General features: G+C 38.0%; 1 protein-coding gene across 1 annotated transcript in view; it reads right to left on the reverse strand.

Annotated features, from left to right (window-relative positions):
- Positions 1-9,278: 9,278 nt before the first annotated feature.
- LOC136172966 (uncharacterized) overlaps positions 9,279-14,579 on the reverse strand; it is a 38,136-nt gene continuing 32,835 nt past the window's right edge. The window contains exons 7-8 of the mRNA XM_065942122.1: positions 11,663-11,860; positions 9,279-9,324 (exon numbers count right to left, since the gene is read on the reverse strand). Of these exons, the coding sequence (XP_065798194.1) occupies positions 9,279-9,324; positions 11,663-11,860 (244 nt within the window). The remainder of the gene's footprint in view (positions 9,325-11,662; positions 11,861-14,579) is intronic.

The raw sequence follows: 14,579 nt of genomic DNA on the forward strand, positions 1-14,579 counted from the left end.
CACAGGCTACCGTCCATGGGGTCTCAAAGAGTCTAACACAACGCAGTGATGGTACACACACGCACACACACGCAGGCAAACGCATGCCCTCATCTTCAGAGTAGAGTAAGATTTATTAAAGTGGTATTTTGGCCATGGGACTCAGGAATTCTAGAATCTTACCTCCCACAATTTTCAGGAAGGTGATAAATAAAAAGAGCAATAACTAGTTAAACAAAAAGACATCTTGTCATAAATTAAGTCTCTGCCCCAAAGACCATTGGCAAAGTCTAGTAAATTCCACACAGTGTGATTTAGTAGAATTTACACACTAGCTCTATATGTGAGGGGGTGCCATCCTGCTGAGTCCAGATTTGACATTAGGAAATGACTATTCCTCTAGAACGAAAGCAAACAAGAGAATATTGGCTCTGTTTGCCCAGCAATGACCAGACCTGGACCACCAGACTGGCATACATATCTCCCAGACCAAGGCAAAGTCCCCTGCAAGCAGGAGAGTGACAAGAAAAGTGTGTGTATGTGTGTTCATTTGTGAGAGAGAGAGAGAGAGAGAAAGAAGGGGGAGAGGCGGGGAGGGAGGGAAGGGAGAAGAAAGATGGTGCCCTTGCCACTTTCCAAATACAGAAAAAGGAGAATTAAGAAAAGGAAAATCAAAGCCACCTCAAAGCTCCACCCATAAAAAATTCAGTGGAGTCAGTAATCAGTGTTTAGGCAGTTCAGCCCTCTTTCCTTGGGCTGGAGGAAGAGGCAGGGCAGAACGGCTGGCTTGGGGTCTGAGTTGGGTAGGGGGAGGAGTGAGAAAGTGGGCAGAAAGGAAGCTGGAGCAATGCCGAGGCTCTGCTTTGTCCCACAGGAGTCCTTGTCTCAGTGAGATTTTTGGTGTTCATAAAATATTTTGTCAGCCCTATAACATATTTCTTTAGATATAACTTTTTTTCAGCCCTAGAGATTTAACCTCAAGGAGAATATACTCAGATTTCACATTCATCCACTTAATACTCATTAAGAACAAAATTTTGTTTTGGAGCAATATAAAGAAGAATTCAGAGAAGGCAATGGCACCCCACTCCAGTACTCTTGCCTGGAAAATCCCATGGACAGAGGAGCCTAGTAGACTGCAGTCCATGGGGTCACTAAGAGTTGGACACGACTGAGCGACTTCACTTTCAGTTTTCACTTTTCACTTTCATGCATTGGAGAAGGAAATGGCAACCCACTCCAGTGTTCTTGCCTGGAGAATCCCAGGGACAGAGGAGCCTGGTGGGCTGCTGTCTATGGGGTCGCACAGAGTCGGACACGACTGAAATGACAGCTGCAGCAGCAAAGAAGGATTAAAATGAATCCAGCTCTTGAAGCAACTTGCATTTTAGACATTATCAAAATAGCTAGACTATAAAATATAAAATGAAAAGTACTCTAAAATATTTATAGCTCAAGGACACTTAGAATTTAGAGAAACATTTTTTTAAAAAATTAGCAATAATCCATTTCATTATGATAATTATAATGTAATATGCTTTGGCGGTCTCTCAGATGATAAAGAATCCTCCTGCAGTGTGGGAGACCTGGGTTTGATTCCAAGGGTTGGGAAGATCTCACTGCAGTATTCCTGCTTGGAGGATCCCCACGGACAGAGAAGCCTGCCTGGCTACAGTCCATAGGGTCACAAAGGGTCAGACACAACCGAGCGATGAAGCACAGCACAGCCTTTTAGAAATTCTGCACAGAACTGATAGAATACTTCTATTAAAGAGAAAAAAGCAGCTAAGCAAATATACACCTGCACAACTCAAATATTGATGCATCTGCTCCAAAGCTCTAAAACCAATTAGAAATTTTGTTTCATGACTGCAATTAGCCTTTAAGAAGATGGGCATCTATTAACACAGTTTGGTAGTATAATGACAAGCAATTAGTTATAATTGTTCTATTCTGGAAAGAAATAATAATTGGAAGCAGATGACTTCTAAAGGAATTGAAGAATGAGCTTGCTAACTTAATTTTTTAAAGTTGACACGGAATTCATTTTAGGAATTTTCCTCTTTAGATGTATATAACACTTGAAAAAGGTAAAAATTCTTTTCTAACTTTGGGGATTTCTAGTTAGCTTTTCTGCTCTTCCTTCATCATCCTCACCCCATAAATTAGTTTAAACATTTACATTTTGCTTGTAATATAAGAGAAAATATCAGGATACTTTTAAGAACCTGGAAGCTGAAGAAAATTCCCTACAAGATGAAATTAATTACACTTATTTGAAAGATTTGAACAGTTAGTTGGAAATTGCAAAAAGCAGACATCAGTTCAATACAGGATGAACTTCCCAGAGATTCAGATGGATCAAAAATAGTTTTCCTCAATGTTTCTAATCCTTCAATTTATTCAAAAGTAAGCTAGGAAGCCTTTTACTGGATAATATAGAGTTGATCCAAGCATTCACTGGATGCTGTTGAGAAGCTGGACTAGTTGATACATGAGATTTCTTTGTACACGAACGAGCTTCTTTCCCTGAAATTATTTTCTAAAGAGTTATTTGCGTTGTGCCATCTCTCAGGAAGTGGTAGTTGTGAATAACATCTACACAATTAATTCCTGCCACTATTTTGAACTAAAGCCGTTAAGATAATTATGAACCGACTCGTGTTTCATTCAAGGGAAGAATGAAACTGGGACACAAACAGAGACGTGAAATAGTGAATGGTCTTAGGAAGTCCTTTTATGCCAATCACCCTGTGTATTGAAGAACTGAATATTAGAACTGTTAGAAGGATGAATGTACCTAAAATTTTATAATAGAAACTTTATATGGTTCTGTTGAGTTAAATAGACTATGGCCAGAAAATTTTTGGCACCTATGTACAAAATTCCTACAAAAATAGCTCTGTTGCTGATTTTTTTAAAAATCCCTGCATATTTCCTAACAAAGTATGCCTGCTAGTATGTTTAGGCTATGGGAGAGAGTGGTTCAGATATCTGGGGATTATAGAATATACAAGGAAGTATTTTGGATAGGTCAAGCGAATGGATTTATTTGAAATAATAGCAATACCACCCTTGGACATATAATATCATTGCTGATAGCTATCAGAACTGCTGGCACCGCAATGTATAGATAGCCTCAATTTGGGATTTAGCTTTTATTTAGTCCATTGCCCTTGGTCCAATTGGTTCCCTCTGGTGTGGGTAAGCATCACCAACACAAGCCAACCTGCTCCAGCCACACTGACCATAGCACCTGTACCTCTTAAGATCAGAAAATCAGATTTCAATTCAATACAAGCTTACTCTTAGAAAGAGTGTAACACATAGTTTGAGACCCTAATTACATTGCATTTAGCCATTTTTCTTCATAGCTATCTAGAACCCAGCACCTCTTATAAAACCCATGATTTTCCTTGCAATTAGACTGTTTTTGCCTGCAGATAATAATTCAAGGTAATTTAAATAATAAAACAATTTGCTGGCTGTCATAACTCCCCAGCTTTTCATATCTTCATAACTTATATCTATTTCCAGCACTATTACCCTAATTAAATCTTTTTTAATACATTTCACCCAAAGTATTATAATTGTATCCTACCTGGTAGTTATACCACCCCATTTATGGTTTCTGATGGTAGGCATTTATCCCTTTAGTCAACATTTTACATGCCAACTCTGCTATTTTGGTTGGCAATACCAAATATTAAACACATTATTGTATTGAATAAGTAAAGTTTCAGTCCCTAAATTTGAGAAGGTGATGGAATTCCAGGTAAGATATTTCAAATCCTAAAAGATGATGCTGTGAAAGTGCTACACTCAATATGCCAGCAAATCTGGAAAACTCAGCAGTGGCCGCAGAACTGGAAAAGGTCAGTTTTCATTCCAATTCCAAAGAAAGGCAATGCCAAAGAATGATCAAATTATCACACAGTAAGACTCATTTCACATGATAGCAAAGTAATTCTCAAAATTCTCCAAGCCAGGCTTCAACAGTATGTGAACCGTGAACTTCCAGACATTCAAGCTGGTTTTAGAAAAGACATTCAAGCTGGTTTTAGAAAAGATAGTGGAACCAGAGATAAAATTGCCAACCTCCGCTGGATCATTGAAAAGGAAAGAGAGTTCCAGAAAAACATCTACTTCTGCTTTATTGACTATGCCAAAGCCTTTGACTGTGTGGATCACACTAAACTGTGGAAAATTCTGAAAGAGATGGGAATACCAGACCACTTGACCTGCCTCCTGAGAAATCTGTATGCAAGTCAAGAAGCTAGTTAAAACTGGACATGGAACAACAGACTGGTTCCAAATCAGGAAAGGAGTATGTCAAGGCTGTATATTGTCACCCTGCTTATTTAACTTATAACGTACATATAACTTATTTAACGTACATCACGTGAAATGCTGGGCTTGATGAAATCCAAGCTGAAATCAAGATTGCCGAGAGAAATATCAATAGCCTTAGATACACAGATGACACCTCCCTTATGGCAGAAAGTGAAGATGAACTAAAGAGCCTCTTGATGAAAATGAAAGAGGAGAGTGAAAAAGTTGGTTTAAGACTCAACATTCAGAAAACTAAGATCATGGCATCCAGTCCCATCAATTCATGGCAAGTAGATGGGGAAACAACAGGAACAGTGACAGACTTTATTTTGGGGGGCTCCAAAATCACTGCTGATGGTGACTGCAGCCATGAAATTAAAAGATGCTTGCTCTTTGGAAGAAAAGCTATGACCGACCTAGACAGCATATTAAAAAGCAGAGACATTACTTTGCCAACAGAAGTCCGTCTAGTGAAAGCTTTGGTTTTGCCAGTAGTCATGTATGGATGTGAGAGTTGGACTATAAAGAAAGCTGAGCACCGAGGAATTGATGCTTTTGAACTGTGGTGCTGGAGATAGTCCCTTGGACTGCAAGGAGTCCAACCAGTCCATGCTAAAGGAAATCAGTCCTGAATATTCTTTGGAAGTACTGATGCTGAAGCTGAAACTCCAATATTTGAGCCATCTGATGAGAAGAACAAACTCATTGGAAAAGACTCTGATTCTGGGAAAGATTGAAGGCGAGAGGAGAAGGGGACGACAGAGGATGAGATGATTGGACGGCATCACCGAGTCAATGGACATGAGTTTGCGCAAGCTCTGGGAGTTGGTGATGGACAAGGAAGCCTGGAGTGCTGCAGTCCATGGGGTTGTAAAAAGTCAGACATAACTGAGCGACTGAATTGAACTGAAATTTGAGGAGGTATGTTAGTTGGGAAAGGCTAGGTTATGGTGCATCATCAAATGGAATCTTATAGGTTGATGACATGGGTCCACCCTCTCTTGCTGTATATCGTTTGTAGATGGACTGTAGCTCTGCCTCACCTCATATTCACCTAAGGACCTAGACTGATGGAGAAGCCATTATCTGGAAATTTGCCTGCTAACGTAGTGCAAGAAAAGAAAGTGTGACAAAGCACAAACTTGTTTTCAAAGCTTCTGCCTATAAGTGACTTGTGTCAGACTCATTTGCATTTCACTGGCCAAATCAATTTGCTTGACACATCTGACTTCAAAGAGTAGGGGGAAATATACACCTCTTCTGGGGAGGGCAGTGAATACTGATAAAGAGTAAAGCAATAAACCACGTGAGGGACTTCCCTGGCGGTCCACTGGTTAAGACTTCACCTTTCAATGCAAGGAGTGTGAGCTTAATTCCTGGTCAGGGAGTTAAGATCCCACAAGCCTAGCAGTCAAAAACCAAAACATAAAACAGAAACATGTTATTAAGAAAAAAACAAAAAATAAATCTTAAAAAAAACCTACCATATGACCTTAAAATTTAGAGCAGAGGTCAGTAAATGATGACCTATCATATACTTTCTTAAACAAAAGTTTTATTGGGACACAGTCACACCCACTCATTTACATGTGGTCTATGGTTGCTTTTGCACTAAAAATGGCAGAGTTGAGTGGTTAGTACAGAGAACATATGGCCAATAAGACTTACAGTATTTACTCTCTGGATCTTTTCTGAAAACATTTTCTCACACTGAGTTAGAGAGGCAGAAGGTTACATGTGTAAACACCTAAAATGAAATGTGTCCCACTTTCTTATTTACTTCACGAGTAAAGTCCCTGTTTTTTTGAAAGCAGGCAAAGTCTAATTCTTTTTAAATCAAATTGAAGCAGCAATGAGAAAACATGCCATAAGACCAATATTTCTTTTAAAGTACTTTTTACAGAGAAAACAGATCTGATTGAAATGATGAGGGAAGATTTTTTGGAGGAAATACTATTCAAAGTGAATGTTGAAAGGAGAAAAGTGTTCTCAGGGGTGTTTTCAAGGGAAAAGTATTGCAGAAACGGAAAAACTTGACCAAGAAAAGTTTAGGATACATTCAAGGAAAAGTGAATTCTTGACTCTGATTAAATACTAGGATTTGTGATGCTAGAATTTGGGAAGATGAAGCTGTTCCTAGAAATATAAAAGTACCATCTTGGATTTTAAAATTAGAACCAAATTATTAGAAGAGGCAGCAAAAGTGTTGAAAGGTGTTCAGGGTTTGAATCTTGGGGTTTGCCATGTGGTAGAGACCTACATTTATCACCAATCTTAAGCAAATTACTTAACCCCTCTGAGCTTCAGATACTCCTGCCTATAAAATAAGAATAATCACAACCTCACAGTTTTTTTGAGGACTTAAAGATGAATGTATAATATCTGTCCTATGTCTGATGCATAATGGATATTCAAAAGTTACGGCTATTTTTATCAATATTTTACTCTTTTTTAAACCACTATCAATATACTTCTCTGACTTTTCTAGCCAGGCCCATTCCTAACTTAGATACAATTTCTAAGTTTTGTACCCCTTTTCATGTTGTGTTATCTGACTGGAAGAACCTGCTACTACCTGGGAAGGCCTACTATTCTTTAACAGTCGACTCCATCTCAGATGGCTTCCTGTAATTTAAAATGAAATCTCTTTCTTTCACTTACTCAGATAATAGCTATTCATAACACAGGTCTTTGAATTTAAGGTCTTCTTTGCATGCAATCTTCAATCATTCATAAGATCCTTGAGGGAAGGACCTGTTTCTTGGTCTTGTTAGAATCTTTGTTATATAATTTTACAAGCAAAATTTACTTGGCAGAATGATTCAGAAAGCATGTTATTTATTTCATGCTAGGATCTCTAGATAATCAATAAACCATCTTAGGAAAACCTTAATTCTGTAACTCCATTGATCTTTATAAATAAAAATATATAGTCATAAGTTGTTCTGGGTATTGACCTTTCTCTAAATTTTGAAAGCAATTAAAATGAATTGTGAAAAAAAAAAAAAATAAAATGAATTGTGTTCTTTCCTATTAGCACGTAGGGAAGGCAGTCTTAAAATAATATTTGTGAAATTCTCTGATCAAAAAGAAGCTTTACCATTACTGTTTATTTTCTAAGCACTTCATGAATAACATATGGCTTAGGACCTCCCTAAATTTATTAGTGAAAATCACTAATAAATGACAGAATATTTAAAATGAAGAATCTAGTGCATGTGATTTAAAATTGTACAAGGTACTTCTAATTGTCCCTTTTCCTTTTGATAGGTTCAGATATTTAAAGCAGTACATTCTAAGTAAGGAGCTTATAGTCCTAGGGGTGGACCAGATGAGTAGTCCCTGGAGCATGGGAAAACCTTAGAGCCCTTATTTATGTTAAATTTTTATCACCATCATTTAAAAATCTTTAATTGCATGTTTTTAAATATATGCTATATATTTATTTTATGATTTTATGTATACAATTTCTAAAAATAATAAATAATAAATTAATAAAATTTTAAAATTATTTAAAATTCATGTGCTCAAAATTTATTTACTGACTGATAAGGCATAGAATTTAAAAAACTGGAGAAGACTGGATAAAAGGAAAGTAATATATATATAAATATATAATATATGTGTATATATATATACATAATAAGTCATAATATTTAGTCATACATTTCCTGTTTATTCATTTTTAAAAACAATGGTGATGGCTTTCTTTCTATACAGATTTCATTAGGATACAATACACATTTTTGAAAAAATATTGGTTTCTGGTGGTGAAGTATCTTCTGGTAGCTTCAGGATCCCATCCAGCGTTTTTAAGCTTGGCAAACAGGAGAACACTCTAAAGCAAAAATTAAAGAAAAAAAGTAACTGTACAGAACAAATGAATTGTATTTCACTTACTCTATAAAATGAGTGGCCTTTGCCTATTGTTAAAAGAAAGATGAGTGGCTATCACTTTATTCTGTTTTCCTTATCTTTGCAATGACATTAATTTAAAGCACAATTCGTGTTCGTTGAGCTGATGACCCTGTCATAGCTTGCCTCTCTGGAAGCTACTAGATCATTCAGCAGATTCTAAGTATTGAGCAGAGGAGCGAAACTGCATACACTCTGTTTTCATAAGAGAATGTCATTCCGGTTTTTGCAATGTCCTATAAAGAAAAAAAAATCAATGAGTAGATTTAGCTAACTAACCATGAGAGAAAGAATGAGATCATGAGATATGTACACATTATAAAATTGGAAGCTGTTTTTTAAAGTAAAGCAAGTCCGAGTTGTCCAGTGATAGTTAAGGAAGAATTCTGGCTGAGAGTTATAAGAGGGGGTGGGAAATGATTTGGGGCTGAGTTATTTTCTCTTGACAGAGAAGCTCTCATTTCAAATTTAGACAGTCGCTTCCAGCTTCAGGAGGTGGTCTTTCATGTCAACCCAGTTAACAGTGGCCATATGCCTAGCAGCTTCATAAAGCAGCGTTTCCTCTCGAGTGGACAGCTTTCCTGATTGGGGAGTTCTGGTGGCTCAGGCCAGAGGAAACGGATGGCAGTGGCTTTGGCCCAGGATGAAAGATGCTGAACCTCTCAGGAGACAAGCCATGTCAACTAACGACGGTACCAACCTCCTGGAATGCTCCCATTGGCTGCATGATTTTCTTAGCTCTAAATGCTTTGTGCACATTGTCTCATCCTCACAACAATCCTGTCAAGTTAGTTTTTACCCCCTATTTTAAGTAACTTCTCCAAGATCATAAAGCCTGTAGGTGATGGAGTAAAGATTAAAATCTGTCTTCTGGCTCCAGTTTTCAGACTTGGCAGGAACTCCTAGTCCCCCCCCTTCCGTTTTTTACAGTCAAACTATTGGTGAACTAGGATAACCCTGGCTTCTGAAGAATGGTAAAAGAATTTGCCTGTGGGTGTCCCAAGAAGTGGGCTGCCCTCTATCTCCTGGGACTTACACCATTAGCTCTATCATTAAGTCCTTTCTCTTTTGAACTGTGCTGTCTTCTTATTGGAGGATCTGAAACAAAGGAGGAAGGGAAGACAGTCACAATTCTAGGTGTCAGTGATCAAGAAAATCTTATACTTAAATATTCTGACTGTGATGTAAGGGTCACTGAAAGTCTGGCCTAAACCCTCAACACAAAGTACCCAGTGACAAAATGAATGCTGCTGTAATCCTTATGGGGATTTCTGGCTAGATAATTAAACCTAAATTTAGATGAACTTGAGACTCTGGCTTAGTGCTTCAGTAGGAGTGAATACTTAAATCTTTCTTTCATACTTTAAAATGACCACATCTTTCTATTTAAAGCAACCATTCACTATCTTGGTCAATACAACCTGGCTTTTTGTAGTCTGATTGTCAGTATGTATGCACCTTGCACTCAATCCAAAAGAATTAATACTAAAAAAATAGAAAAACCTCATTATATCTTTCATTTCCACATAATTCTACACCACCTCATGAATTTTGAAGACAGATTTATAGTGAGGCCTCAGGGCATGTCAGATTTCAGACAGTTAATCTAACACTATTATTATAAGGCATTCTTTGAAAAGAGGCAAGTGACTGAGTTGAGACCAAAGTGTTTTCTAAAATCCCACATATTAATTAACCAAACTGAAATATAACACTAATAGATTATCTTTAAGGCAGGCATGTACTATTTTATGAATGATGTTGAAATGTCTAACTAAAACTCCTCTGACTGTAGGAAATAGAATTAATTTTAAGCTTCAAAACATTATTTTGGTTAAATATTAGTTCAATATTAAAGCAATTGTGCTGCTAGATTTTGCTTATATAGTATCAATTTGAGACTTTATTGTCACAGAATATGAAATTTTGCTTTCAGACTATAGTCAGAGGGAAAACAATTGCAGTAATGAGATTTATGTAGTAACAACAGAGATAAAAATTTTTATTTTGACAATTTTCATTGCACATCATGGACTGAAGAGTCTGATGTTATACAGGCCTCTAGAATATAGCTGCTATTATGGGAAAATGCCAGTATGAGAAAGGAAAGTGGTAAGAGAACTGTCTTTTGTAGAAATTGGATGTGGAGGAAGGACTATAATCACAGAACAGAAAGGAGCCTAGAAATGATCTAACCCTTTGTGTGACAGATTCAGAGTGAGAGATGAGATGACTTGTGGTCATCTGGGGGCAAATATAGGTCTAGAACTCAGTTCCTTGTTTCTACCATTTTAATTTCCCTAAGTATACTAATAGTGTGGGCTTCCAAGGTGGCTCAGTGGTAAAGAATCTGCCTGCATTGCAGGAAATGCAGGAGGCATGGTTTCAGTCCCTGGGTCAGAAGATCCCCTGGAGGAGGGTGTGGCAACCCACTTCAGTTTTCTTGCCTCAAGAATCCCATGGACAAAGAAGTCTGACAGGCTATGCAGTCCATAGGGTCGCAAAGACTCAGGCACAACTGTAGCAGCTGAGCAGACAACATACTAATAGTGGCGCTGGAAATTAGCTGCAGATAAATAGGGGGGCATATTACTTGGTTCCCTCATACTTGGGCTTCCCTCATGGCTCATAGCTCAGTTGGTAAAAGAATCTGCCTGCAATGCAGGAGACTCGGGTTCGATACCTCGGTCAGGAAGATCCCCTGGAGAAGGAAATAGCAACCCACTCCAGTATTCTTGCCTGGAGAATCCCATGGACAGAGGAGCCTGGCGGGCTACAGTCCATGTGGTTGCAAGAGTCGGACACAACTGAGTGACTTTCACTACTATTACTACTATATTACTTGGTGCACGCTCAAGGTTGTTTAGCTTCCATTATTATCATCATTAAGAATGTTCCTAATGCTGACAAAGAAATAAAAATGGTTTATTCTTGGCAGGTTTCCAGTTCTTTCAATCACTAGAGTAGATCGAATCAATGACTTTTTTGTATTCGTTTAATTAATGGTGCCCTTGTGGCCCAAAGATATGAGAACAAAACCAAAGAATAAACAATTTATAAGATGGTCACTTGGGCCTTGATGGGAACCTACATTTAGAAATTTTATAAAAGACATCTGTTGAACATCATGAGAGAAAATGCATAGGATTTGAAAGTCTAAATGAAATTTCTAAGTTTATGTATAGTCCCATTACAGGAGGAGCCTAAAATTTGCACAGCATCATAAATTAACTGACAGAAGAGTATATTAAAAATTAAACACAGACACACAAAATCAGTTCAAAGTTCTTTAGGTGAGATTAGAAGCATGAATTGTTCAACACACAGTAGATAAGCTAAATACCTGCTGAGCAAATTTAAGCAAGATGGGAACAATGGTTAAAAGTATAATATTCAATGAAGTACAAAAGAGGACTTAAAGCATTTGGGACCTCACCGTTGTCGGTAGTTTTGGTGAAATTCACAAGGGTTCCTCTTGAGCATAAGGGATTCCAGTGGCGTGTGCCGTAAACTGGACAGCCCATTCAGAGTCTCAATATGGTTGTCAGCCAAGGATAAATGCTGAATCTGAGGCATCTTTGGCAATTGTTTGAAAGATGTGAGATGGTTTTTGTTCATATTTAAAACTCTGCAACTGCATATAAAATATAAACATCTTGTCATTTGTCTCCTAAAGAGGATGGTAAACTACCAAATATTGCAAAGCACTAGCATGCCTCACCTAGACTAAGGTGTGAAAGTGGCATTTTCTACAAATATGGTTGGGAAGAAAAAAGGAATATGTATATTAAAATAGTAAGAGAAAATAAACAGGGCGGATAAGCCCGGAAGCTTGTCTAAGGCAAGAATCTGTTTTCTTTTCCAATGTATATACTAGGTACCTGACACTGTGTTTGGTCTCTGGTGACTTCTCAATAAGCCCTGGATGAAACAGTAAGGGGCTGCTGAAATCTCAGCAATGTGAAAAGTTCACTCAAAGACACATGAAAGCTTCTGAAGAGTATATTGCCCCTAAGTAGTAAGATTATAATTGTTTTCCTTTCTTTCTACTTTTCTGTACTTAAATTCGATATTGAGAAAATAGCATTAAATTTTTTTAAAGCCATTTTTTTTTTATGCAAAAGAAAACTAAAAGTTATCCTTGGGAACAGAAATATGTGCTAGGCCTTGAGGTTGAATACATTTTCCAGACAGAATATAATGCTTCTTAATATTTTTACCTTAAAGCCATAATTGTATAAAACCATGCCATTAAAGAAAATAATTCCGAATCTATCACTGACACCTTGCTTTACAGAAAAATTCCTTTATGTATAACCTGGGATTTAATACTCTGAGGGAAACACAGGGTATTTATTTATAAATAATAGCCCACAAAGACACTTGGTAACTGATTATTGCTAATAGTGAACATGGTGCTAAACAGAGAGATGACAGTCTCACAGCAGCATGAAAAATACTGATTCAGTGTGAACTCCGCCCGCCCCCTGCAGATTTCATTGTAATTTTTCACATCCATTGTTTTCATTACCCTTGCTTCCTTCTGTTCTCCATAGGGATATTTTGCACTCTTAACCATATCTTTGATAACTTCAGGTTTCCACTCTTTCCTAGGTTGCATGTAATCTTTGTGTGCCGTATCCTCAGTTGTATCTGACTCTTTGCCATCCCATGGACTGTAGCCTGTCCGGCTCCTTTGTCCATGGAATTTTCTAGGCGAGAATACTGGAGTAGATTGCCATTTCCTTTTCCACGGGATCTTCCCAACCCAGGAATCAAACCAGTGTCTCTTGTGTCTCCTTTTTGCAGGTGGATTCTTTACCTGCTGAGCCATCAGAGAGCCCCACACATAATCATTTGATGCAGTTTAGTCCTACTGCAATTTCTAACTGAAAACCTATCTCAAACAGATTCTGTCTCTCTGCCTCTCTCTCTGTCCTCATCTGAAATCTGTTATTTCCTTATCTGCTAGTCATTTTCTCTCATTTTCAGTGTATACCCTGCTACTCTCTCAGCCTCTCAGTTCAGTTCAGTTGCTCAGTCATGTCCGACTCTTTGTGACCCCATGGACTGCAGCACACCAGGCCTCCCTGTCCATCACCAACTCCTGGAGTTTACTCAAACTCATGTCCATTGAGTAGCTGATGCCCTCCAACCATCTCATCCTCTGTTGTCCCCTTCTCCTCCCACCTTCAACTTTTCCCAGCATCAGGGTCTTTTCTTCCAGTAAGTCAGTAGTTCTTAACGTCAGGTGTCCAAAGTATTTGAGTTTCAGCTTCAGCACCAATCCTTCCAATGAACAGTCAGGACTGATTTCCTTTAGGATGGACTGGTTGGATCTCCTTGCTATCCAAGGGACTCTCAAGAGTCTTCTCCAACACTGCAGTTCAAAAACATCAATTCTTCAGTGCTCAGCTTTCTTCATACTCCAACTCTCACATCCATACATGACTACTGGAAAAACCATAGCTTTGACTAGACAGACCTTTGTTGGCAAAGTAATGTCTGTGCTTTTTAATATGCTGTCTATATTGGTCATAACTTTTCTTCCAAGGGGCAAGCGTCTTTTAATTTCATGGCTGCAGTCACCATCTGCAGTGATTTTGGAGCCCAGAAAAATAAAGTCTGTCACTGTTTCCATTGTTTCCCATCTATTTGTCATGAATTGATGGTACCAGATGCCATGATCTTAGTTTTCTGAATGTTGAGCTTTGAGCCAACCTTTTCACTCTCCTCTTTCATCAAGAGGTTCTTTAGTTCTTCACTTTCTGCCATAAGTGTGGTGTCATCTGCATATCTGAGTTTATTGATATTTCTCCCAGCAATCCTGATTCCAGCTCGTGCTTCATCCAGCCCAGCATTTCTCATGATGTACTCTGCATATGAGTTAAATAAGAAGGGTGACAATATACAGCCTTGATATACTCCTTTCCCAATTTGGAACCAGTCTGTTGTTCCATGTCCAGTTCTAACTGTTGCTTCCTGATCTGCATACAGATTTCTCAGGAAGCAGGTCAGGTGGTCCCATTTCTTGAAGAATTTTCAGTTTGTTATGATCCACACAGTCAAAGGTTTTGGCATAATCGATAAAGCAGAAATAAATGTTTTTCTGGAACTCTCTTGCTTTTTCAATGATCCAATGGATGCTAGCAATTTTATCTCTGGTTCCCCTGCCTTTCCTAAATCCGTTCTGAATATCTGGAAATTCACAGTTCATATACTTTTGACCTAACTTGGAGAATTTTGAGCATTACTTCACTAGCATGTGAGATGAGTGCAATTGTGCCATAGTTTGAACTTTATTTGGCATTGCCTTTCTCTGGGATTGGAATGAAAACTGACCTCTTCCAGTC

The sequence above is a fragment of the Muntiacus reevesi genome, chromosome 8 (genome assembly GCF_963930625.1).
Source record: "Muntiacus reevesi chromosome 8, mMunRee1.1, whole genome shotgun sequence".
Taxonomy (NCBI): Eukaryota; Metazoa; Chordata; class Mammalia; order Artiodactyla; family Cervidae; genus Muntiacus; species Muntiacus reevesi.